At 44.0% G+C, this 26,911-nt stretch overlaps 1 protein-coding gene across 8 annotated transcripts in view; it reads left to right on the top strand.

Moving 5' to 3' along the window:
• LOC111665278 (nck-associated protein 5) overlaps nt 1-26,911 on the top strand; it is a 125,631-nt gene that overhangs the window by 95,336 nt on the left and 3,384 nt on the right. For 6 of the 8 annotated variants that reach the window (XM_023420213.2, XM_087177695.1, XM_087177694.1 and 3 more), the window contains 11 exons: nt 1,013-1,051; nt 1,201-1,320; nt 6,535-6,639; nt 7,717-7,905; nt 8,159-11,781; nt 12,420-12,525; nt 13,562-13,649; nt 17,549-17,872; nt 19,653-19,768; nt 20,268-20,403; nt 20,505-20,680. In XM_023420213.2, coding sequence (XP_023275981.2) covers nt 1,013-1,051; nt 1,201-1,320; nt 6,535-6,639; nt 7,717-7,905; nt 8,159-11,781; nt 12,420-12,525; nt 13,562-13,649; nt 17,549-17,872; nt 19,653-19,768; nt 20,268-20,403; nt 20,505-20,680 — 5,022 coding nt within the window. The other 2 variants (XM_023420215.2, XM_023420214.2) reach the window with 2 other exon arrangements.

Genomic DNA, 26,911 nt, shown 5'->3' with positions numbered 1-26,911 from the left:
GGGCTAAGGAATGAAGTATGTCCAGCAGGGACAAGGTGCTCAATTTGTCCTGGAACCAACAGTGCTCAGCAGACTGAGCAGACCTGCCGGAGGGTGGGAGAGACGGGTGAGGGAAGAGCAGGGGGGTGAAAGAGGAGAGGGTGGAGAGAGGGTGAGGGAAGAAGATTGGAAATGACTAATAAAAATGAAGGGGGGGGGGGGGGTTATGTGTTAGAATTGGCATCCTCCATGGGTTGTATTTGAAAATAAATTCAGCCCCTGCTTCCTTTTTCTGCTTCCTTGCCCTCACTAAGATGGCTGAGCTTTGATGTGTTTACTTGTCGACTCTTTTCCTGTGCGGTTGACTTTGGTGGAAGTCAGGCTTGGTAATGATGCCGGTTTAACGATGGAAGCCGTGTATGTCCCTCTAATGACTCTGCGGAACAGCAGAAAAACCTAGTTCGCTTTGTAACAGAAGGGATGTTTATTTTATTTTTTTTTTATGTGAGACCAGCTGTCTGTCTAAATGTTAGTGTGTGGGCAAGCTCCTTTTTAGCTTAATTACTTGTATGGAAGTCATACTCTGTGAGGGTTCAAACTCCGTGTCGCAGACCATTAGAACCGGGTTTTGTTTGATCACTCTGCTATTTTAAAAAGGAGGCAGATCTGTAACTTTCAGTTCCAGAAGCAGGGGCTCATTTCACCACATTTACTCCCGTCTCTCCTCATTCGATAAACGAGAGAGTGGGCGCACTCGAAAAGAGCCGATGTGGCTTCACACGGTATTAATGAGCAATCAATGAGAAGTAATCCGAGCCGCTTCTCCGTCGGCGTTGCGGTCTGGGACCGAGGCCTAGGCACAACAGCACTTACGCTGGGCACACCTCTGCTCCGACGTCAACCCGGCGCTGTCAATACCACAATCAGGAAGTGCGAGTTAAACACTGGAAAAGACATGCATTGTGTGGGTGTGTAAAAGAGACTCATTACATTCGATAATGCCTTCTTTTTTTTCTCTCTTTCTCTGTTAAAGGTCGCCAATCAAGTTGTGCAGGCGCTTCTCACCCAGAAGGTTTGTCTCTTATTTCCATGGAAACCCTTTTTTCGTTTTTCAACAGCATCACCTTTACTTATTGACGGTGTATTGTTTTCTACCTGTGAAATACCTGATAACACGAGTCAACATATTCTGATACGCTTGTGTATTTCTACCTGATTCAGGATCTGAGAGAGGAATGTCTGAAGCTGCGAACCAGGGTGTTTGACCTCGAGCAGCAGAACCGGGCACTGAGTGTTTTGTTCCAGCAGAGGATCAAGCCCGCCTCAGACCTGCTTCTCCAGGTACGCTGCCCACTCAGATCCCACTCAGATGTTCACACCTTTGAGCTGCAACTGACTTTTCACTGGAGCAGCTGGGGAATAATAGAATTAGCGTAGGTGAAGGCATTTAGCCAGGACGGCTCTTAGGGGCAAAAAAATAAAGCCTCGATGAGCGCCTGACAGTCCGAGATGGGAAAGATCCACTGAGCCACATAGCTGTTCTAGAGCCTACTGGGCTTTACGGGTGTTGTAATGTTTTTCCATATCTGTTCTCCTCACTGTTGTAAACCTGCCTGCTTACACTCAGCCTCCTCCGCACACAGTCGGTTTTGCAAATGAAGCAGCGGCTCCTCCAGTCCACAAGACTCGCGCATTTGAAGTTGTTTTTCGTCTGAGCTGTTGTCAAAATGTTCTCCTCAGAAGCTGATTTTTTTTTGGCCTTAAAGTACACATCTCTTGTAGTTGTTATGGTTTATCAGGCCTCATGGTTCAATCTGAGGTTGCACATTTGCAGTTTTAATGATCTTATTGGTATGGTTTCAAGTCGAGGATTCATGCATGCAAGGAGTGAATTAAACCTCCTGAAACTGACTCTTGAGAAATGTTTGCAGCACTGGAAGTGTAATCTTCTGCAGGAAGGGCTGACGTGTCACTTTCTACAAAATTCTATTCCCTTCTACGACACAAAAAAAAAAAAAAAAAAAGATTTGATCCAGCTACCATCCAATCTCTCTTCTGTAACCCTCAGACAGCGATCACTGTACTTATATTCTCCTCAAACCCTACATTCTCTCACCTGAAGTGGCTCAGTTCATCTGTTTGGTCCACTGGAAAACACCAATTTATGAAAGTGTCTGTGCCAGCTTGATTTTTTTAAGGTGTACCTATGAAAGAGACGGACCTGCAACTGTATGTTTTACCCAACTATTGCCCATCCATCCATCCATCCATCCACAGTAAGATAGCATCGCAGAGCAATAGGGTCAGTTTGGAAAGTGTGTGAATTGCCACGGGACTCCTCGCTGTTAATATGAAGACAGCAAGCTGCCACAAAATAGAGCGGGAAAAAGGGAGCTGTCAGTCCATCTAGAGCAGAGGAGAGACAGAAATAGTAGAAACGAGGATGAGAAGAGAGGAGGCATGCAAGGGTAGATAAGCAGGGAAGGACGGCAAGGTGAAAATGGAGAGGGATGAGATAGCACGAGGAGCACGAGGAGCACGAGGAGCGTGAGTGCCGTTAAAGCGGTACAAGTGAAAAACTAAGGGCCAAATAAGAAGAGGCAGAAACGGAGTAAATGGAATTATAAAAAAAAAAGAGAAAGAAAAAATGATGGCTCTGGGTGTGTTGTAAAGCTCTCTGTCAGTTGCAGCTACTTCCAGTGCCATTGTTGGACAGACTGGAACATCGTCAAGTGAAACTGCAATATAAAAAGCTTGAAGAGGGATATTGATGATTCCACTGCAGGGACCAAGAGGTGCTATCTAACTGGAGATGTGAATTAAGGCACTCAGACACATGATAGAGCTGTATCTTATTGGCATTCAGCCGAGACTGCGTTAATGTGTTTTCTTTTTTCTTTTTTTTTCCTCCAAAGTGATTCAGCTGAAAAGAAACCAATGCACGGCTGAGATTATATATCAGCTGGTGATGTATGTGTGTAAGCCAGGTCGAAAGGAAATAAATCACATGTTGCAGGTGACGACACGTGGTCCTGATGACGTGTGTGCGCGCGTGTGTGTGTGTGTGTGTGTCCACACATTTTGACACATCTTAATAGTGACGCAAAAAATGAGCTGCAATGATTTGCCCTGCCTGCCCATTTCTCGATTATGACATTTTCACCGCGGGCTGGTGATTCAGTGTAAGACTTAATCATAATGTGATCACGCTGCTCTGCATGTTCAGCGTATCCATCGTGAGCTCTCCGGTCATGTGTGGGAGAGCTGTGAGAGCAAAAAAAAAAAAGAAAAGCTACATTTATCCACACCACAGGGGACTGGAACTTCCAGCATCCATCCATCCATCCATCCATCCATCTATCCATCCATCCATCCATCCATCCATCCATCCATCCAGGCTATGAGAGTGGTATTGATTGAATAAGAGTATTTCTCCAAACTATTCCATTAAGTTCGCTTCGTATAATAATAATGGAATGAGTAAGAATGGATATTAAGCATTGATTTGCAACATTTTAGGTATTCGTTTTTTTGCAGAATGTGTAATGAAAATATGAAAATAACCAGGGAGTTTCATTTCTTTTCCTCTCCTGGAGCCTCAAGCAGAGAGAGTATTAATCACCCATACGAGTCTATTATTTCCCATCTATCTCTGGACCTTTTTGCCTATCAGTAATTAAACGTTCTCTCATTTCCCCCCCCGTGGACATCTTGAGTTTCTCTGATAAAGAACCGCAGTGCGTTTGATGGCAACTACACCACTTGTGCACCTTCACGGCCACGTTTTCATTTCGAAAGAAGACGGTTCTCCTCTCAAACCGTGAGCTGTTTTGAAAGCTAAAGGAAAAATAAGCGGCGTACAGTCCCGTCCACGCATGCCGCTCATCAAGTATGACGAATGCTTGGTGTTTCCTGTGCTACCTGAGGGCCCCAAGGACACAGCGTGAAGTTTCTCCACTTCTTCTGCAGCCATCACCTAACATTTCTGCGCTGAAAAAAAAAAGAGCTTACATTACAAGAATTAATTTCACTGACAACATTTGCAGAGTGGAGCTTCTATAGAGATACTAAATGGCTGTTTTTGAATAGAGCTCCATACATCTCAACTCTTTCCAATCGCTTGTCACATACAGCCGAGCATTCGTCTCATTACCCGGGGCTTAGTTTAGCAGTTGGTGTGTAGCCGGAGCTTTAGTGATGAGACATATGCAGGTGAGCGTCATGTGTACAAGTGGGCGTCTGTATGACTTGATGCGTGTTAGTGTGTGTGTGTGTGTGTGTGGGGGTGTCTGACCTATCTGTGACTGCTCGGCTATCTGTGGATGTGTTTTAAAGACAGGCTCAACTGATGTGTTTTTGACAGCGGGTGCCAATACAGCTTATTGCTGCTATTCCGGGCTGATATTCATCATCTTGAAATATGACCACTGTCAAGCCAAAAACAACAAAAAGAACAAAAGCAGGAAGCCTCTGCTTTTTCTTTAATACAACACATGAAACTTCTCCGATGGCTCCCAGCCTAATGTCATTATTCCAGACATTATCTAACAGTTAATAAAAGGCCGATGTTTGCATAATATATTGCAGTCTCGCCTGCGTGAATGGGAGTTTTAAATTAACATTTTTGACTTTGATCTTGGCCTTGAAGCTGAAAAAGTTCAAGAAGTGCACTCTCGCCCTTGTCATCTACCGTTTCCTTCAACTATCTCTCCCCCCCCCCCCGTGACCCTGTGACACTATTGACTGAATCCTTGATGAGGATGCTGAGGAGGTGAAATCCAGCACCCTACGATAAGATCAGAGCCTCCTGTGACACCTCAGCCACTCCCATCCCGTGTGGACAGCAGGGAGGTGCAGGGATGCGGAATCAAAGCTGCACAAATTTCAATTTCATGACTTCAAAACCGGGACGAGAAGCCATCTGGCGCTTTGAGTCCAGACTAGTGTAGCTAAAGTCAAACAGATCTACCTTAGAATCTATGGTTCATTTTGAGGGAATGCTATTCTAATAAGTAATTGTTAGCTGCAGTAATTTATGAGACTTAAAAGTGCTGTAATAGTTCAAACATTTTAACAGTCCAAGTTCTGGAAAAGGCAAAAAACTGAAGAAATCCTCTCTACACTTTAACTGCCTTTGAACCAAATCAAACCGGGTTATAAAGAGCCCTGTGTGGGGATGCAGAGATTGAGGTCTTTTTTAAATTCTAAAAATAGCAAAGAACTATTATCCTTATCTCAGTGCTGAAAAAGCATTGATATTGGGCATTGATCTGTTTCTAAGGCACCTTTTGAAAAGCTTCTTCACAAGCTCACACGAACACAAAAAAAAAGAAGCTTTTCTGGGATGTTTTGCTGAAAAGTTGGAGAGAAAAATGCAGGATGATTGTGTTTTGGCCACAGGCGAAGTGATGCAGGTTGTTTGTTCTCCAGAGACAAAAGAAGCTGTTAAATTCTGGTATCATTAGGAGCTGTCCCCCCCCCCCACCAAAACATACAGAGGACGTCTGTCACAACACACAGAAAGTCAATACAAACTGTCAGCAAAGAGTTTTACAGAAGGCAGTAAAATTGAGGAAATCTACCTGAATCTACCTGATGTTATTTGGAAACGTTTATGACATTGATGGAAAAATTAGAGCGGTTGGTTTTCCATTTGCTGAGGGTGACTTTCAGTTTTTACAACATGCAATTTTCTTGATAGGTGTTTTTCGATTGCAGGTGCACAGCATGAGAAGTGCGTTTCATTTTAACAGTAGAGGAAAACAAAAAAAAGACTGAAATATATCAGAACACGGAAATACAGTCTATACGTATACAGTATAGATGTGCAGACGTAAACTCTCTGAGTGAGCATTCATTTTACCCATGCCAGGAAATGCAGCACAAGATCAAGTGTTTTGTTCCAGCATATTTCCAGTATAAGTTAATTTGGGCGCTCACAGGGAATCCAGTGTAATTAAGCTCTAAGATTAATACATGGAAATGTATTTGGTTTTGTATCCTCCCCTCTTAAGTACAAGAGTTAAATACCAGAAGAGACTGCAGACTAGCATATGAATAAAAAAATAAAAAAAATCAAAGGAATCCCTTACTCCCTGATGCAATTATTTCCCATTCACATTGGTTTTTTTCCGGTCAGTGACATTAATGACTTTGAGCAGTGAATCTGGGCTCAGTGTGGCGCTGGTGAAGGGAATCTGAGGGGCAAAATACTGCTCTGCCGCAAAATACCGTGCAGTATGTGGGCAACAAATTTGAATAATTATGACATTATTTCATTCTTATATTTTAAATGCATTTTTTTTTTTACACTAGAAAACAGCAAAGGCAAAAGAAAAAAGGCATTCAATTTAAAAATGAAAGTGTAATACTGAGATGCCACAACAAGAATTTAAGATTTTGCCATGTACCGTATAAAGCACTGATAAAAAAAATCTCCCTACCACTCTGCTGTTGTGCCAGTCTCAGCTCATACACCAAGGCTGATTTTAATTTCCTGATATCCCTGAAGTCAAAAAGTCACCACAGCGTGTCCTTCCTTTATTTGCCTTTCAGAAACTCCACTCTCGGATCATGGATCTGTCTGCGGCAGATTTACTTCTGGAGCCAGAGAGAAGCAAGGCCTTCTTGCTTTCCAGGAATACGGACTCTCCCTCTAATGTAAGCTTAGTGGGAAGGAGGCAATTTATCTACTTTGGGAGAAAACAATGTATTTATTTATTTTTTTATTTTATTTTTTTCAACCATGCAATTCGTCCAGGTAGCATAACCAAACCCCCACCCCCTTTCAAGAAATCATTACAAGATATTAAAATACAGACCCAACAATCTGAAGCCGTGACCCCTCCTCTGCCCTCAGCAGGAAGAGCTGGCAGTATCACTCGGCGCTAAGAGGAATAAATCCTTGTCATATTACCAGAAAACCATCGATTGAGCCTCATCGTCAGTAAAAATGACTCCATAGGACACTGTGGCACATTACTCATCTTATGTATTATGCATTAAGTACTGAAAATGAGTTTGCTCCATTGTTTTACCCTTTTACCCCTCTGAGAATGCCACCTGATAAACTCTAAGAAGGAGGAAATGAAATAATAATGGCCACGGTGTGAATTATAAATCACCCTGTTATCTAAATGCGCAAAAGCACCACATCTTCCTAAATGGGTCGTGCTAAGTGATGCACACAAGTGACACTTAATACCACATGAATATATCGTGTTTCTTATGTTGCCTCGTAGAACTTTTGGAATAATTTATTTGCACAGTTAAACCCTCTGCAGCGATATGCAAATTGGATAAACATCTGCTGTGTTCCAGTGACTGCACATGGAAATTTGATTGATTTTTTTTTTTTTTTTAAGTTTGCAACGAGCAGTGCTTTAGCATTTTAAGAAACTTCACAATATTTGATTGGTCCGTCAAGTGTTTCTTGAATATCTTTCATCACAAAACTAACAGCAAGATAGCAATTAGATACGCAACACTACCTAACAACTTAGACATCGAACACTCTTGATGTTTAATCACAGGAAAAAGCAAAAGTAAGTAAAAGTCAACCAAGCAACCAAAAAAATGACATTCATATTTAGAGAAAACTTAAGAACAGCACCATGATCGTCTTATTTCCACGAGATCTCTATCCCAGCTTCTCCACCAAGCCCTTTAAGGGAGTATAAATCATGCTACACAAGTTATTCCCCTATAACGTGACTGTCTCTTTCCTCTGTCTTACAGGAGGTCCAGTTGAACGGGAAGGCAGGCCTACCTGTTGCTAAGTGTCTGAGCCAGCTGAGTCTGACGGTGCCAGCGCCTGTGTACCCACGCAGCAGCTGTAGCAGCAGCGAGTTGTCCCTGTCGAGTGCGTGCAGTGAATTCTCCAGCGGCTCTTACACCTGGAATGATGGACGCTCCTGTGGAAAAATGGTACGTCCTGTTACCCTATAAACTCCGACGCGAATCCCATAAAACAGCAGCACATGGTAACTCAATCGAGATCCCTTTTGGAGATGCTTTAGGAGCTCAGTCAGTAGTATATAAAAAAACATGTTGTTGGCATCAGGGCCAGTTATTTTTTGATGATTCTAATTTTTGAAAGCAGCATATATATGAACTATGTGTGCACATATTACAGTAGCATTTGTGTGAGGTTGACCCACTGTTTATTTCCACCCTGTAGTCATCGCTGACCTGGGAGAAGAGGCTGAGTCTGGGTTCATCCGCCCCAAGTAATATCTGTGCCCCGCTGGAGGAGCAGCTCCCCACCAGGCGCAAGGAGAGCCACATACTAGAGGGACTGAGAAAGCTCCAGAGGAGGAAACACAGGAGTTCTTCCTGTTCTTCTAAGGTCTCCAAGTCAGGCTACAAAGACTGCATGAACTCCAACGAGGGCATCTACTCCCTGGGTATCAAGAGTGGAACTAAAGGGGTATCTAAGCCTACCCCTGTGGGTAGAACTTGGGTTGCTGGTGGAAAGAAGTTCGCTTATGATTCTGATGACGCAGATGATGAACTGGCACATTCCAGTCGTGGAGATAACATCCCCACCAAGGACAGTTGGTTTTACTGTAAGAGGCGCTCCCACAGCATCTCAGACAGTTTATGTAGCTGGGAGGGGTTACAGGACAGTGGTAGTGGTGGTGGAGGTGGAGGTGATGGTAGCTCAGGTCCTGTGGCTACGAAACAGCCATCTGGCTATGACTCAAAAGAGCGTCCTGAGAAACTCCTGAGTTTCATTAACAGTTTTCTCCCTGAGGGAGGTCGGACATCAGCTTTTACTAAACCATCCATACTGCACTTCAACCCCTCTGAGCCAGAGGGTCACAATCCCCTCTCTGATGTGGAGGATCCTGAGGAACTGAACTCTGAGTCCAGTGACATCCGAACGTCCTCTAGCCAGCCACCGGAGCAAGCGGAGAGGGACTCCAAGAGGCTTTCAAGGGATGCTGCCAAACTGCTCGCCCAACAGTGCTTGCGGAGAGACCAGGGACGCACCCAGTCTGCAGATGGGAGGCCCAGGCCTTTCAGCCTAATTAAGGAGCCCAAAGCAGCCAAATGCACCCAGTCTGAGGAGAGCATTTTGGCCATATTTGATGCAGAAGGAGAGCCTATTGAACTTTGTGCTCAGAAACTCGCAGCAGGTGCTGGGTCTCGAAATGACATTAAAGGTAGCAAAGTAGTTGCTGATTACACAGAGCTAGTTCCCCAAGAGAGACCAACAAGGCAGAAATCAGCAAATACAAGGAACTACACTGTCCTCGAATCCCCAGAAAAGCCATCTGAATATCAGATTAGGACTAGCAAAACAAGCAATAGCAGAGAGGCAAGTGCAGAGAGGCTGTCAATGCAGTTGACTCCTCAAAGGAAGCTAATCAAGCCACCGAGCACCCGAGCTAATAAAGGTCATTCAATGCCTCCTTTGAATGATTGTACTGGTCCCAAGTCCAATGGTTCAAAGATACCTGGTCGTAACAAACCGTCAGGATCCCCGCTGAGATTGTCAAAGGGCTCCACCATTGAACAAAGTGGAAACTCAGGACCCTCTGGTCAGGAGAAATCCCCCTCTTCTCCTACAGTTAAAATGTCCAGGTTCATAAAGACACCAGGAAACTCTTCACAGAGCCCAAAGGTGGTAAATTCCAAGCTTCCCGGCAGGGCCGACTGGAGTAAGGGCCCCTCCTCCGGTTCCCCACACCTCTCGAGGAGGCACCTGGAGTATGCTGACAATGGCGAACAGCCAACCAGAGACAAACACTGTGAAACCAGCAAAAATAAACTCAGGTCCCCTTCTCCTCCCCCTCCCCCAGGCCGCACCACCTCCTTACTGATCAGACCAAATTATGAAGGGTCGCCTCAAGCACATAAAACAGGGGTAGCTCAACCATCCACACCAACCACTGTGAGGGGCCCTCCCCCAAGTTACCACACCTCACTTGTACCAAATATGCAAACTACACTACCCATCAAGGATAAAGACTGTTTAGACTTGGATGCAGGCTACGGGACTGCACTCGCACCTCAGAAACTGGTTGAGAAAACCAGTCAGCACCTTCAGAAGTCCCCCGCCACGACTCAAACATCTACTAAAGGCACTTCCAAGCGAATGACCACGAAAGACTACCTCCCTTCTGCAAACTCAGGGTGTGCTCCAGAACCTGAAAATGCACCTAAAAGCTCAAAGAATGTCCCTCCTCCCTACAGTGCCCTCAGAGGGTCCTCACTTCAAAACTCATTTGCAAGTAAAAGAGGATCAACCCATGAAAATGTCCATCAGTCAGTGCAGAAGACCTCTGTTAGTTTACCTATATCTCTTCAAGACTCCCCTCAAGGTAAGACAGAGCCACAAAATGGCAAAGCTGTAGTCAGCCCCCCCAGCTCAGTCATGATGTCTCCGAACCATATGGAAAAAGCCTCAAAGACTCGCATCCCAATGGGGTTCAAAGCATTTTTAAAATCTCCCCCCAGCCATAAAAACAGTCCCTCTGTACCAGGCAAGCAAGAGAAAGACCATATCAACTCAGTCTCCAAAGAGACTGTGACTTCAAATGCTGCTACCCAGTGTGACAGCTTGCAGCCAGTGTACAGTATTGATTCACCACCCAATATGTCTGTTACAGAGGGGAAAGGTGAGGTCCAGTGTAGGTTACTGGAAGAGGAGGCTCATGCTGCTGTGTTACCAGAGGAGGGGGATGTTTGCGATAAGGGGAAAAGGAGTAGTCAACTTTTCTCTCGATCCATATCTGTTTCTACTAAACCTCATCTGAAGCCGGCCTTGGGGATGACTGGAGCTAAAGCCCGTAGCCAGAGTTTCAGCACCAACTACATTGAGAAACCCAACATCAACGCTCTAGATGGACCGGGAAAAATCCGCACGCAGATCATCACCAACTCAGGTGAAAGGGGGAACTCTCTGTCAAGACAGAGCTCCTTGGAGGTTCCCAGTGTTGGGTCAGCTGAGAGCCCTGTCCATTCCCCCAGGCTTAGCCAATATGGAGGTATGACAGGGTCAAACAGTCATGACATCCTTCCCGAGAGAACGTCTAAATCGGGCTCAAAAGGCGAGGGGTCGCAGGGCACAGTGAAAGGGGAGGCAATCACCTCACCTTCTCAAAAAGAGGTACGTAGCTTACCCATAAGTGATAGGACTGGTTTGAAAAACATTCGTAAGCCATCAAAAGTTGCCTCCCATCCGCAGTTTCAGCCTCCGGCCTCTTGTGTCTATAGCCCAGAAAACCCAGTGCGAGAGACAGGAGGCGTAGCAGCCACCACAATTGAGCCAGACTTCAGCAGGGAAGTCAAAACTCAGACGGAGTCGCCAAACAAAACCCCAGATGTGGACGAGAAAAAAGGCAGCTCCACAGTCTGCACTATTGAAGAGAAAGTCATGATGGGAATCAAAGAGAATGTGCAGAAATGTCAAGAACAAGAGAAGGTCGCTGCCAATGAGGCCAAACAGAAAACGGGCCCCTCTCTGGCAAACTGGTTTGGTCTCCGTAAGAGCAAACTCCCAGCTCTGAGCGGTAAGAAAACAGACTCCCCGAAGGGAAAAGAGGAGAAGAAAGAGCTGAAGATTGGATCTGTGCTCGGAGGCAAACAGATGAAGTCAGACAAGAAGAAGGATAAGAGGAAAAACGATAACCAGCAGAAGGATGGTCAGGAGGTGCAGAATGTGTCTGAGATGAACAACAAGCTGAGCTCCATCATGGACCACTGCAACAATCAGATGGGTCAGATTGCCAGTCAGATCCAGTGCACCACAGCGTTTATTGGCAAAGACCAGTTCGTTAAAGAGCTCCTTGGCAGGTTGGTAAAACAGTATCTTTGTCATCGAGAATATCAAGAATGAATTATCTTTAATTGATCGGATGCTAAGCTGATTACTTCCTGTCACTAAGCCTTGCCAGAGTTGTCTTTCTATTTAGTGCATCGACACGTTAAAATTAATTGGTTCTTCTAGTAAATTAAACATGAGCCATCACTGCGTTAAACCTGTGTGTTCAGAGAAAAGTGATAAATAAACAGCACCAAACAGCAGCTGTCTGTTTGAGTTATGACTCCACTCCGCTGAGCATAAGATGTTGTTGGTCCAGCATCCACACACACACACACCGTCAGCACACTCCAGCTAAAGCATCTTTCAGCCAGGAAAGCTCCACATTTCATGGCTCTCACTCCATTGATTTGCCACTTCAAAATCACAACTCACAGATGTTTATCCAGGCTACCTGCAAACAAACACTTGAGAAGCAGGAGCGCTTCATAGAGGTTGTTAAAAACTCGATGGCACCCTTGCATGCACACGTATGTTTGCGTGCACATCCGCAAAGCCAAAGAGCAGGTCAATGCAATTTATCAGCGGGTTCACCTTCTACCTGCCAAGTTGATAAAGGAGGAGCTCGGCACACAGACGTAAAAACAGATGAAATCTTATTTCCTCGCAGGTCTGCTTTGAAGGGCAACCCTGTGTCTGCATCACCGCCTGGGATCTCCACACCCAAGAAACACAGCGAAATGAAGGGAGATATGGAGATCTGTCCAGATACTACTGTAAGTTAGCAAACACGGCACCTTAATAGAACTCCAACTGACTTCATTTCGGTGTCGAGCTCTGACTGTGTTTGGACAATCTGATGACACACACACACACACACACATACACATACATGCAAATTCCCATAGGTTTCCACACTTGAAGTGTACGTGTTTCTCAAACACATCCACAACACCGCCGCCTCTTCAGCATCATATCCCCCTGAAGGCTTGCTATTGATTCACATTGTGTTCTGACTCAGCCTGCAATTCATCGCCCACTTTTTCATTATCAACCCAGGCCGATGTTGTTTCCACAAGGCTGAAGGTTTTTAAACTATATCTCACATAGAGACAGCCATCAGGCCATGCATGTAATACAAGTTTAAATTAGGCCTCTCTCAGCAGCTTGATTCTTTAAATCATATCACAGCGCTTTGGAAAAATTATGACCTTATGGGTTTTATTTTTTATTATCTGTCAGTAAAAAAGATCAGAAAATGATGGAGAGGATGAGTGCGTGAGAGAGCCTTAAATAAGCAAGACGGCAATAAAAAAAAAAAAAGAAAGTAAAAGGAGGAGCGGGCTGAATGGAGGGAGGGAATGACAAAAAGAGACTCCGGATGATGTGGGATTTCGATAACGCGGAGAAGCCGCTTATCGCAAGCACTCAATTCGACAAAGCGGCCATTTAATACCGTCCTCCAAGCCTTCCCTCCCCACAGAAATACAACAAAAGAACGACGCTTTATGACCTACAAGCCCCTCGTGCGCCACCCTTAAAAACCTTTTTTTAAATAGCCCAATTAAAGTAAAGCACGAAAAGTATGACAATTACCTCACCTTTCCTGCTTTTTGAACAAAACTTTTAACATATTTCACAATGCCGCAAGCTTACCTGTTCATCTTAAAAGCTGTTACATTATGCAACACCTTAAACAAACTACTAAAAGACACTTGCATGAACTGTATATCATGGTATTTATATGTATTATGGAATATTATACCTGCTTTGTGAAGTTTGTATCACTAACATGCATTGTTGTTATTTTAGACCCTTATAATGACTCAGAGGATCAATCTAAGGGCTGAAAATGAGGAGGCACGCATCCCGGACACAGCTTGTCAAGACCACATGATAGGTAAGCTTGTGTGTTACCACGCATCGGGACATTTTAGCAAAAAGAACAACAAGAAATGTTTTTGAAAAAGTCGTGTTCAAATCTCATCTCGTGCAAATTTTTTGAGGTTTTTTTTTTTTACCAACTTTGATCTGTTTCTTCCACGGTACCGGGAGTTCACGTTCGTGTCTGTTTTAAACCACTGAGCTTATATTTGCAAGTGTTTACCTCACCCTGTAGTTTTTTCATCTAGTGCACGAAAGAGCTGCCACACACAATCACGAATCAACCAGTGCAACAGAGCATTAACGCATTTTACAGTTGTGATTTCCTGATGTGATTGACAACTCAATTCCTCCGCCAACTGATTCTCCTCACTTGCCAGACTTGCTATTACTGTGGGGAAATAGCAGTGGCTGCAAACAACATGTTGACAATCTAGTCAGGTGATTGATGTGCAACCAGGTGATATTTTACAATGCCTGAGCAGCTAAGGAAGTGAAAAATAGATGCATCAAACAGTTTGCGAGATGGGATGATTATTGTTGTCGTTGCAGTGCAACAAACTTTCATTGTAGAATGTAATTCAGTGAGGGGAAGGAGAGAGAGAGAACTGTTGTTTACTGGATGTGGAGTGCAGCGTGTTTGTCGCTCAGTTGTCAGTCAGCGCGGTTTTTCAGAAATCGTCTTTGTGATCCATCTCAAAGGTCGTAATGACATTTGCTGCAATAAAGCACCACGGCCAGTGAATTAAGAAAGTCCTTTTTATAACTTGGAGCCACAGTCTTTAGAAAAAAAAGCGCTTTTTTTTCATAGTGTTAGTCTTCGACTTATAAATTGGATTTCATAGTTGTACTCAGATTGTTCTAGCTTTAGTAACATGATATTTTTTAAACTATTCTCATGCATTTAAAGCCACTCAATCAATATTTTTGTATTAATGATGGAATCATATGACTACTTGTATATGAAATTAGTCACTCATAGTGACAAACCTACAAAGTTATCTGGTCCTTTTAGCTTTACAAAGCTGTATACTTTAAGCCTGTTGTTTTGGTTTTATGGCCGGCAACGTCTCTGTTTTGGTTCACTCTCACGGCGTCTCATGGACACGAACACAACCACAGACTAATGCTAATGTTGTTCTGTGTCGTCAGTTTTCCTCATTGTATCTGACATCACTTAGCTTATTACTAACTTGCTGTAAAAGTTGTTTTATTGGACCTTGGGTTTGCGTCATAGTTGGCACTGATTACATCTAAACTATACACATGGTGGTGACTGTGACAAAATTGAAATGGACTTAAAGTGAACATCTGCCAGTTCCTGGACTTTAGCTAAATGTGTTTTGTTAAGGCTGTTGGTTGTTGGTGGAAATAATCTCTATAGAAGCAGAAGCAGAAGCTCTCAGTTTCACTCATTCTTGTAGCTTGAAGAATTACCTTAGAAGTAACTAATCAAATCAGAGTGTGGAAAGAGCTGGCGTTTGGGTTAGAGCCAGTGCCCAAAATAAAACGGTTAATTGTCTGTGTATTGTGATTAACAGGCTGCCTTCTTTATATTCTGCCAACTAAGCACTTTCAGACGGTATGAATTAAATATTTCATAAAGGTTTCAGCTGTGGCTTTTCATTGCTCCTCAGCGCCGCTTTAATGTCACGTCTCGCCGAAGTGCGGCGTTCGCTCGCGTAATGCCAGACAAACACATCAATCATGTAAATAGTTATACATCCAGCCGCTTTATGATGCAAGCAGCTCGAGCAAAATCCATTCTCAAGCTATGAATGCGGATTTCGAAGTTCACTTTGCATTAGCCGGTTCTTGTATATTAGAAGATTCTGTATTTTTTCCTCATAAAGGGGACGATAAAAAACATCTTGACTGGCCTATAGCACAGAACGACCCTAATATAACTGCAGTTGTTTGATGGCATTGTCGATCAATACCAGTGATTTAGCATTTACTTCACTATTGGCTGATGCTTCTGGCTTCCAAAACTTTCTTTCTTGACTGTATTCTGTTTTGCAAAGGAAAATAAATTTTTAAGAGGCGACAAGCAAGAAACCACAAGATGATCAAGACAAAAAAAAAAAAAGACATTAATGCAACGTCTGTATCTTCACTCTGATGACCCACGTCTTAAATGAGGTTATAGTTATTAGTGATGACTCTTTTTTTTTTTTTTTCCCATTGACACCTCCTCATTGCATAAAGCCAATTTCACACAGTGGAGGTATCAACAAAGCAGCTTTCTCCCCCTCAAACCCCCGGAGGTTGTATTCAGAAGTGATAGGGAGCTCATGAAAAACTAGATTATGTCCAGTTGCTGTTGCCTCTGGGTGGAATTACTGTGGACCTTGTTATGGTTTGGTTATAGAGGGCATTTTGAACTGCCAGGCTCGGCCCTCAATTATACAGCTGTGTAATCTATGGCTCTCTCTGCCTTTTTCTTTGTCTCACACACAAATAAGATTTCATGTGTGCACTCTCAGTGCGTGTGTCGACCACATCATGCATTTTTTAAAACTGGGATCAAGGTTTTAACGTTTGTTTTTTTGACTCTTGCGCGGCAACGATTCTCAAGTGAGTCAGTGCAGATTATGTGTGCAAGTATGAGGCCATCTGTCCAACGAACACTGTGGACTAATTTTCACAAGTTCTGCGTGTACATTATGGTGTTGAATGTCACGAGCAAGTCACCGCATTCCTCAAGTGACACAAATGAGTTAACTCCTTTTAAGTTCCACTCATCTGTGAATTTATGGACAGCGCTTTGCGGATTGGCACCCGGAGACGAGGTCATCGTAAGCCAGGTTTATCCGTAGAGAACATGGATCGGTAGTTTTTAGCTTCACGCCCGAGTGAAAAATGTTTTTTTCCCGGAATAAACAGATTCGGGAAATGCGCCCCTTACACTCCTCGCAAACTCCTTTTTTAAACTCAACTGTAACGCCCGTCAGAATTCAGAGACAGCTTTTTTTATTCGTAGAAGGAAATGCTGTGTTTTGTGCTTCCCACTGAGACAAAGCTATACAGTCGAGAAGGGGAGCCTGTCGGTATCGATCCACCTCTACAAAACAGAAAGAAAGAGACATGCTGGTCTCGCTTTAAGAGTTTTTTTTACCTTGCAATATTTTGGAGAGGGCGGCTGCAGAGGATTCATCAGCTGTGAGGCAAACACTGGAAGACATAATGTAATGGAATCGTGTTTCAACCCGAGTCTGCCCACAGCAACACACACACAAACAGACACACAGAAAGATGAGACAATACAAAAAAATACTTTTTCACTTTCAAAATTTGTTTCCCAGTGAAAAGTTAGACACCACTAATAATTGGCCGATGTAACTGTTGGTCATTAGCGTTAACAGTTACAAAGACCTTGGCTGTGATGAACGGTCATCCATCTGTTCCGGCCTCCGTCAAGGATCTGCAAACTGTGGTTTTTCTAAACAACGTCCATCTGTTGCTACACGCCGTCTTTTCCCCTGATTACAACCCAGCATGCACTCCTTCGGGGTTGCGGCTCGGTTATGTGTGAAGTTCACAATTGCTGGCAGCATGTGCTTTTTATTTTTTGTGTGTGTGTGTGTCATATCGTTTTAAGGTATTTTCTCCCAAATTAGAATGTATCACTGCTGTGAAGCTTCTAAGTGATAGGAAGATTATATAAGAGATGCAACAGCTGGTGGAGGTTCCAGCGCCATTTAATTCCCGAAATATTACCATATCAAATAAAAAATGCTGTCTCCTCTCTCTTCTCCTACTGACCACGTGTTGCCAAACCTGCTACAGATGCGCTCTTTACTCACAACCCCTTCCGCTGCATGTAAATCCAAAACCCTCCTTTTTTTCTATTCCTTTCGTTGTTGTCCCCCCCTGCTTCTCCCAGACATCACGCTCCTCTCCCTGTCACTTTAGGCTCCGGCTGTCAGATGAGAACCCTGGACAGCGGGATCGGCACCTTCCCTCTCCCCGATTCCGTCACCCGAGCCAGCGGTCGCCACATCCCTAAATCCGAATCCAGCCCCGATGGGGTGACCGCCGGCTCCTCTGAGCTCAATCCGGAGCCTCCTCCCTCTTCTCGCCCAGACCCCTCTGACCCCGATGTGAAAGTGCCTTCCTTCCCAAAAACCCGCCTGCATGCCCCTACCAGCATGGGTCACTCCCTGTCTGACCCCACCGTGACCTGCAGCAGCAACGCCCAGGACACCCAGAGCCGGCTGCCCAAATTAGCAACTTCAGGTGAGTCAAGATTAAAAATCTTTTAATAACCCTAGCTTGTGCCTAACAACATGAGATATTAATAAACATGAGATCAATATTAAATAATAATATAGAGAAGATCCGACAAATAATAAAACTTTAATTTGGATTCATGTCCTTCAAATCAGGCAATGACAAATGTCACTTCTGGAAATCAGCTTTGTTTGTTTGGATTAGAAAACAGAGCTACTGTGGACCAAACTTCTGAGCTTTTCAAGCTTCGCTAAGGATTTTATCTTTCAGAAAAACAGCTGCTTATTACTGCGCCCAGAAAATGTCAATATTTCACCGGTGCTCCTGGAAATCCTGACATACCCGTGTACGGCCGGTTTGTTTCACTCTGAGCTCACTCCGCGGATCAACACTGTTTGCTGCGCAGGGCACCGCACGGCAAAGAAGGACATCGGCTTTGTTTTTGAATCGGTTCCCCCGCGATCGAGACCCGTGGAGGAAAAGAAATTGAAATGTATGTCTGCAAATGCCACTGTTATCATGCTAGATGGCGAAGTGCCAAGCCTTGAGAGCCTCAGACAGCTTGTTTTCACTTTCAGGACATACGTGAAATATTGAATGTCACCGTACTTTATGTTAACACATTTTCCCCTCCAGAGCCCTCAAGGTCTCCAGACAAGCAGACAGGAGGAAGTTGTTTGGTTTATTATACTCTGAGCAAAGGAGCCTTGTTTGTTCAGCTAATTCTGAGGCTAATGCATCAACACTGACGTCTGATACTCAGCAGGGATGACTAAAGACTCCTTGTGTCTCCTTATAGAAACCCATACACTCTCAACCCTGAGGAAACTAACAAATGCAATTAAGCTCGTCAGCACAGCCAAAGATCATAAAGCGCCTTCTGCCATGGCGTTCGGCGCGATGCGCGACAGAATGGCGGCGGTATAAGATGCAGTCAGATGGCTGATTAAAGCTACAACAACAACAACAACAACACAGGGATGAGTGATCACCGCTGGGGATTTATGCTTACAGGACATTATCCTGCATCTATTTCACCTGAGTGCCGCGGTGGCACTGCAGAGCCGGCAGTTTGAGTCACAGCTGTCAGTGAGAACCCCCCCCCCCCGTGGAACAAGTCAGAGGAGCCTAAACGTATTCTGCACATCTTTATCATGTGTTTTACCACTCTTTTTCCTTTTTTATTATCATTACGTAGAATCCTGGAGCTAAAGTAACATTGTTAGCTTCCTCACAGGTGAGAGGAAAGAGGTGACGGTGACTTTTATTATCTTGATGCAGATTTGTCAGATGGAGATGGAGCAGTGGCCAAAAGCAGCCCGTTATTGTGATGCAGCTGAATGTTAAGAGACAATTAAACTGGCGTCTGTCCGAGGCAGCAGTAGGCAGTGGGATAATAAGGCTTTGCTTCCTCATTCAGGGACAGACAGCTGAAAGCTGTTATATCTGGGCCGCCAGGAGTCATGGCTGGGAACAATCACGGGGCGGACACCATTAATGTTTGATAGCTGGGATATTGTGCGGCTCCATTCATATATGCAGAGAACGGTTGTGTTGGCAGTTAGATGGGTTTTGGTTGAATGGACGTGCGAGATGTGCTCATCCTGCGTTTCATCAGTCTGTCTGCCCGAGGAGAGATTGTCACTTTAGAGAAATTCAAATGATGTTTTCCTCTCGCCGCTATCAATATGCATTACATGAAGTGAACGTGGCGAGTACGAGACGGCCTCTGTTATTTACTGTACGCCTCATGACTCATTTCTCTTTTGTCTCTTTTGACTTATAGATGCAATCAGGACAAAGAGGTTGAGTCTTTGTGCGCCGCCGAGCAACGTCTCCACGGAGGACAACGAGAAAGAAGCGGAGAGGAAGATGAAGACCAAGGACTATGATATGCCCGGTGTAAGTCATCTACATTCCAGTGTGCACAGATCTGTGTGAAATGTTTCTAAATTGACATATTACATATAAATAAAGCCCCAAATTGAATACAATTTCAAAGTAAAAATGTTTGTATTGAATGGATATGGTCCTTTTATCCGGGTTGGTAAACATACAGCAACAAGTTATTATGTCTGTAGTGATAGATACATTTTTATGAAGCCAAACAACATCTAAATACCCGAGGTCACAAAAAAAGTATGGTATGTTTTGACTTAGATATGGAGCAGCCTTTCAAAAGTGAAGTTATTCTCTGTGTTATTTGCTGGAAAACAAAGCAATGCTCCAATGAATTTTGCAGGGGGGTTATTTTTTTTACTGTTTGATTTTCTTTGTTTTTCACATTCTTCATTCTTTATTCTTCACACCAGCATCGACTTAACGGTGCTCGTTTTGAGTTTCTGAAAGTGCTTCATATATCTGTATTTGAAGATGACTCTGCCTCTGTGACTGTGAACAGGAAAGAGCCCTGCGAGTGTGCACGTACTCGGGCAGCAGCAGCAGCAGCGACACCGAGACCGAACTGGAGGAAACCAGAAGCGCGCTGGGCTCGCCGCATAGGACCCTCGTCAACAGAACCAAGAAGAGCGACTCAGGTCTGAAATGAAATCTTTTTAAAATAAATACTTCATTTCTCCCCGTCCGTTTTTCTCTTTATTATTATCTTCTGCTGAAACAAATATATCTCTACTAACAGTCGACCAGAATGAGGAGACCCTGAAGAGGAGCAGCGTGGAGACGTCCTTGTCGATCATGGACTACTACCAACACGACATGTTCTCACATCTGGAGAAGGACAGCAGGAGGATCTCCCAGTACAACCTGTTGCATAAGGAGTCATCCCTCGACGGCAAAGCAGGAGACAGACTCAGCGTGAGTGTTAACCCGGCTCATTGTTTCCGACCCATCGGTTTTACTCTCAAAAGATGCTTTACTGCTACGCTGCTGATTCCGATCAAGCGTTTTATTGGCCATTACACCCTCCTATGAAATCCAGGAGGCGGCGCAGCCTGTGATATTTCTTGCTCACATATTCGAAGGCACTAAACATTCCGCTCATTTCTGCCCTGAAGTGCTTGTTTATTGTAAATAAGAAGGAAACTTTTATGCTTATATATTCAAGTTTTGTTTTCTCAGCTTGTCTCTTATTGATTGTTTCACCTCAATATACAATCTGAAGGAGATAATGCCCTGTGTTGATTGTTGGAGAATAAATCAGTTTCCTCATTTCATGGAACCCAATCGAGGCACTTTAAAATGACATAAAAAAAGCCAGACAGTTCCCAGGATGTGTGTGCGGGTAAAAAAAAAAAAAAAATAGCACCTGCCCTCAGTGAAACTCTTCCTTGGATTGAGACACACACTGTCGTAGGGGTTTGCATAATTTCCCCTTCCGTGCGGCAGAGGAGTGAAGATGAATAATTTGAATTTTTACCATTCCCGTGTGTCCGGTTTTCAGCAGGCCGACTTCTCACACGGTCGAAAGCGAGTCTTGTTGAGTTGCAATATCAACTTCGAAAAATACGTCCTAAGGCGTGAGCGAAAATTCTCTCAACTCCGAGGGTTTTTTCTTTTTGGAGCCTTGGAATTGTTTGTAGATTTTCCTAGAGAGAGCAGGCACTAATTGCTTTCGATCGCGTCGCCCCCCTCTTGTGTCAGCGGGTATTTGCCTACAAGTATTTAACGCTGCTGAATGACAAATGAGGATCGGAGACCATGAAATGGCCTCCAGCCCGCATGGCCGAGCTCCAGGGGACAACCAAACACTACTCTCTTACGCTGCTGCTGTCCCAACACACAGCCTGACACAAAAATCCATATTCTGAAAAAAGTAAAAAATAAAAAAATCGTCTGACTCAACACAAGTTCAAAAAACAATCATGCATGACCGGTGGGAGAAAAACACTGAATTTATTCTTGTGTTCTTGATTCTTGACCTCTGGTGTAATCCTGGAATTTAACACCGAGATCAGATCTAAACTATATATAAAAAGATCTGCAGAAAATGACAAATTTGACCAGATGTCTGCGAGGAAGGGTGGAAGACCAGGGGTGAGTTAGCCAGGAAACACTGCTAAAGTGTCCTCGGGAAACACTTGAGCGAGACTGAATCCGTCTAAGCTCCCTGTTCGCCGTAGCTGTCTGGACCATCTGACCTCCTCAAGCAAAAAGATTCCATTTTATATGATTGGATGTGGCAGAGTGTCTGTTTAACAAAGCAAAGTTCAGCGCTCTCGCTTGGACAGGAAGCGGGGACTCGCGTGAGAGAGAGAGAGAGGAGTTTGACTTCTGATCCGACTGGCGGTGTGTCATCGGGCGACGCGGCGCCGTGCAACCAAAGCTGCGAGCACGACTCCGTTAACTGACGCGCAAGAGGCGGAACGCGACAAACGGAGCTCTGTTTGTCTCGTCCTTAAACCTGTCTGTCATTTAATTGGTTGCGGTAGGCCAGTTTGGGGGGGTGGGGGGTGTTAGGCTTTGCTTAAAGGGACTGCAGCAAATGTGAGAGGCCAAGAGATCAACTCCCACTACAACCACGTCTCCTGCCTGCCCTGTCAAAACATTAGCTGGAGCACGCAGGGGGTGGAACTCAGAACTGTACTGAAGAAAACAGTTATTTACACGTGGATACAGGGATTATATGATACCTTAATATCAAAAATATCACTTTATAAAACATAATTCACTATTACAGCTTTAACTGCCCAAATAAATGACCAGCTACAACAGTGAAAGAAGCTTCTATGTGGGGAATAAAATCCAATTATTTCATGCATATAAAATGATGTGGACACCCCCTGCCACTGTGCAGTTAACTGTCTCCCCCTGATAACGAACACTTACTGAAGCTATCTTTTATGCATGTTTCTATCTATAACTGGGGCCTAAACCTTCTTTTCTGCAAAGTAAGTGAAACAGTCTGCCAGTGCTGTCAGAATATATTTCAACCTGTCTTCAAATAGAAGTGGCGCACCTCCAGAGATGGGTGTCTGTATCTCAAACAATAATGAATAAAGAGCGTTGGTGCTGTATAATCAAGAGGAAGTTGAACTTAGCTTCAGGAAATGCTTGAATCACCCCTCTGTAGTGAGAGGCCTGTTCACTGTTTGTGAGGAAAAAAAAACTTTGAAGACGTTTGAACCGAAATGTCTCAGTAAGATTTCTGCATATTTATGAGTAAATATTTAAATGCAATAAGTACAAATACTTTCCTGCAAAGTTTGGTATTAATTTCAACAGTAACCTTGCTCCTGAAGCTGTGAACCAGCTGTAATGATGGATGAGTGGAGTTGAACCCATTTACCCTACATTATTCTTCTGAAAAAGACAATCCATCGGCGCGCGCGTCACCTCCTCACCCCTTCGCCGCTCGCGTCCATACCTGCGCGACCGCTTTCCCTTTTTTTGTCGCGTTTGACTTGGGAGACGTTGTCACCGGCCGCAGTTTGGGGAAGTTTTGTGGCTGGTAGCGGGCCTGTGTCAGAGCCCGGTGATTTAAGCGCCTTTAATAACCTTTCACAAACACTCAGGAGAGTGATGTAAAGCTCAGCGGCTCCCATCAGAGCCCTCACAGCCCGTGCTGGCCTCCCATTCATCATCCTGACAGCACCTGACAGCCCTGCTAACGGCGGCCTCCGCCCCCTTTCTCCTTCTATCCTCTCCTTCCTCTGAGTCTCTCTTTCTCCCACGTGTCTTCTCTTGTCTTCCTTTCAGTTTTGCCTCTCTCTATTTCTGTCTGTCCTGTACAACTCTCTTCGGCTGCTCTTCTCAGTTGACTTCTCCTGCTTTTGTTCGAAACACTTTTCTTCTGTCCTTCCATTTGTTTGGCTTGAATTCCCTTCCCAAACGAACTTTTCTCATTTCTTCATTCCTTTCCTCCTCTTTCCGTCCTTTGTCTTTATGAAGGAGAAAGAAATTGCTGCAGGGGAATAACATTAAAACAAGCAAAGGCGTGAAGTTAGGGAGATTCCCAGGGTTTGTGTGACCCGGGTCCAACACCAGTCAACAACCAATCAGCATGCGCAGCATCTCCTCCGGCGCGGGAGGAGCTTGGTACCCTGAGCGATGATAGCAAGGCAAGGGAGCATTTCAGCTGTAATTTGAAACAGGGCCAGCGGATAATCAAAACTATAACAATATCAGTGTGCGAATAAATATCGGCAGCAGGAATATGCGCTCCTCTAGAGTTGCTGTCAGACTGATAGCATTGCTAGCCAGCGAGGCACAGGAGTCAGGCGGAATAGAAAGCAAGAAACTGCCATCGCTCATCCTCACGTCAAACATGACACATCAGCCTTAGTCGATGCAATATCACTGACACGACATGAGCGACGTTGTCTTGCAAATGACATTCAGACTCCACGACAATGAAAAGTAACAATGCGAGTTTTTCCAATTTCCCTCCCCCATGTCGATAGTGAGCAAACCTCCAGAAGACGCCTTGCTTTAGGAATTCACAGGTAATAGAACATAGTGTAGTCTGCATACTTTTAAACGCTTTACATGCAAAATCATTAAAAAGCAGTATTAATTAATTAACAAATTCTCACTGTTCTTCTTTATCGTGCCTCAGTTTGTGCTTAATGCAAACTTTTCTGTCCGAATCCGCCGAAACGATGTCATTAAGCGAAAGATAAAGCCCCAACACTGTTTAAGTTGTGCTTAAGATTTCAGTGCTGGTTGATAACGGCGCCACCTGTTGTTACCACGGTGACCAAGTGTGATCAAGCGTGGTTCTACACTCGCACACAGCAGCTACTTTGTGGTAACTACGCCAACAGCCGGTGTAGACTGTGCATTTACAGCACAGCAAACAGCTCTCTGTGGCTTCTCCTTCTTCTTCCATTACGGCATAAATTAAAAATGATCCGTGGAAGAAAAAAATGACCATGTAAAGTTTTGAAGATGCATTTTGTTTTGTTTTTTTTTTTGTTTGTTTGTTTATTTCTCGCTAAATTAATTGCATTTCCTGTTTCTCAAACAAAAGCCACGCTGTGTTTTGCGAGTTGAATGTTTTTAATGTGAGGCGGCAGTAATAGCTATTATCAGCGTAACAATGAGATGAAATTGCGCTGAAGTACAGTACATGCAAGGCTTCAGTCAGGCCATCTGAATCCAGGGGCGGAAAATGGCAGATTCCGCCACTAACAATAAGAAGAGGTAATCACACCGAATGGCTTTTGCAGAACTATGTATACAAGTCAAAAAACATCAAGGTAAAGACAGAAAAATACAGAACAGCAGGAGAAAAAGGGGAAAACATGTCTGGTTCAAGTCACAATAAAAATAAAAAAAAAAACCCTTTCAATAAGCTTTTATAGCGAGCAGGTCTGCTGAATTCAAGTTTAGACATCCCATTACTGACATGTGATGCAGAACCAAGTGCCGATTTGGCCCCTCGTGTTTTCAAGTGGGAAGCTCTAGCCGAGACGTCTGCCCAAAGCTTCTGTTATGTGAGCGGGTTTGTGCAGGAGATCCTGCACCGGGGGAAAGCTTCGATCTGCTGGTAATTGTGTTCTTCCAAAATCAAATCCAATCAGCGATAACACAGCCGTTCCTCTTTCTTCTCCTCTTGTTTTTTCCCCGACCTAAAGGAGATATAGAGGGAGAAGGGTTTGGCTGAGAGAGTCAGGACCTAAAGACTGTTTTTCCCTGTCACACGGCTCTGGTAATCACTGATCCACATCACGTCACACTCTCTTTCATTCCTCCCCCCGAGGCCATAAAACAACAATTTTTTTTTTTTTTTATGGCTGACAATGACATAAAAAGTAGTGATGGTATGAATAGCAGCGTGTGGATGTTAAGCTAAAAATTTAAACACGTCTAATCAGCATTCAACACCTGCTGCTTAATTTGGGCTCAACCCACCACACCTGCAAAAAAAACCCTTCATATCACATGTGAGCCAGATCTCACCTTTGGGCACATTTTCCTTCAGCGTTCTGTCTTCTTTACAAATTCATCACGACTGTGCCTGTTGAGTAAGGTCACACCGGCGCACATGGATCTGGCTTGATGGGATTTTAAGGATGTAAGGTTGATTCTGCATCAAAATACACCTTCGCGTTTTGATATGATTAGGTTGGGTTTTTTTGGGGTTTAGCTTTTGAGCTCAACCTCTGAAGTTTTAAAGTGAATTAAATAATGCAAAGAAGAATTTTTCTATTATACTTGCACACAATTTGAAATAAATAATTGCTCAGTTTGATGGTGTTTGCACAGAGCTCGGACAAAGATTTCAATGTTTTTGAAAACTATTTTCTTTTCTTCTTATGAAAAACCTCAGTAAAGCATGAATTCTGTGCACTCATGAGACATTTTGCAAGACAGAGCTGTTTGAATTTTATTGTACAGTACCTACAGTTGTCACACTCGGCCCCCGTGGGCTAAGAGTCCCGCTGGTTTCATTCCAGCCCCCCCCACCAAAAAAAACGGAATCGTGCACACCTGGGGACAGCAGGTGAATGCAATTAGCAAGCCGGTAGGAGAGGAAACCAACAAAGCTTCAGGCGCATGAGGAACCAGGACTTAAAAAACAACTAACACTGTTGTTTTTAGTCTCTGCAGCCTGACATACAGCAGGATGCAAAAACTCAATGTGGTCAGAGGGAATTGTGGAAAACGCAGAGAACGTGGCAGGTTGGGGGAAAAGCGTATTACAGCACATGCACACACATTTCTGGAAGGAACCAAACCTCACAGAGAATATTCTGACAGAAAGAACTAGACAGGTGTTTGCAGTCTGTTAAAAACTGGAAAGTCACAATTGCAGGCAGGTGCATCTACATAATTCACAAAGCCGCAACAGTTACTCATTTAGGTTGTTGAAATGATGCGAATACAGTTTCTTCAAATTAAAGGGAGCCTTACAAAACAAGACACAAGAAATCTGTCGCTGGTCCTCGCAGTGAGACGTCATGCAGACAATATTTCCTGCCCATGACAGCATGTGTCCTGATGGAGGAATAAAGCTCGCATGGACCCGAACTTATAGAACCTACCTTCTGAATGTTGCATTTGGTCTTCCGGCATATTAGCATTTTGATCATGAGGTCAGCGACTTAAGAAAACTTGGCAACTTTTAGTATCAAAGAACGCTTG

Source organism: Seriola lalandi, unplaced genomic scaffold (genome assembly GCF_002814215.2).
Source record: "Seriola lalandi dorsalis isolate HSWRI2012SDOR001 ecotype SW California unplaced genomic scaffold, Sedor1 jcf7180002054630, whole genome shotgun sequence".
NCBI classification, from domain to species: Eukaryota; Metazoa; Chordata; class Actinopteri; order Carangiformes; family Carangidae; genus Seriola; species Seriola lalandi.
The sequence above is the reverse complement of the archived record's forward strand: the minus strand, read 5'-3'. Positions and strand labels throughout refer to the sequence as shown.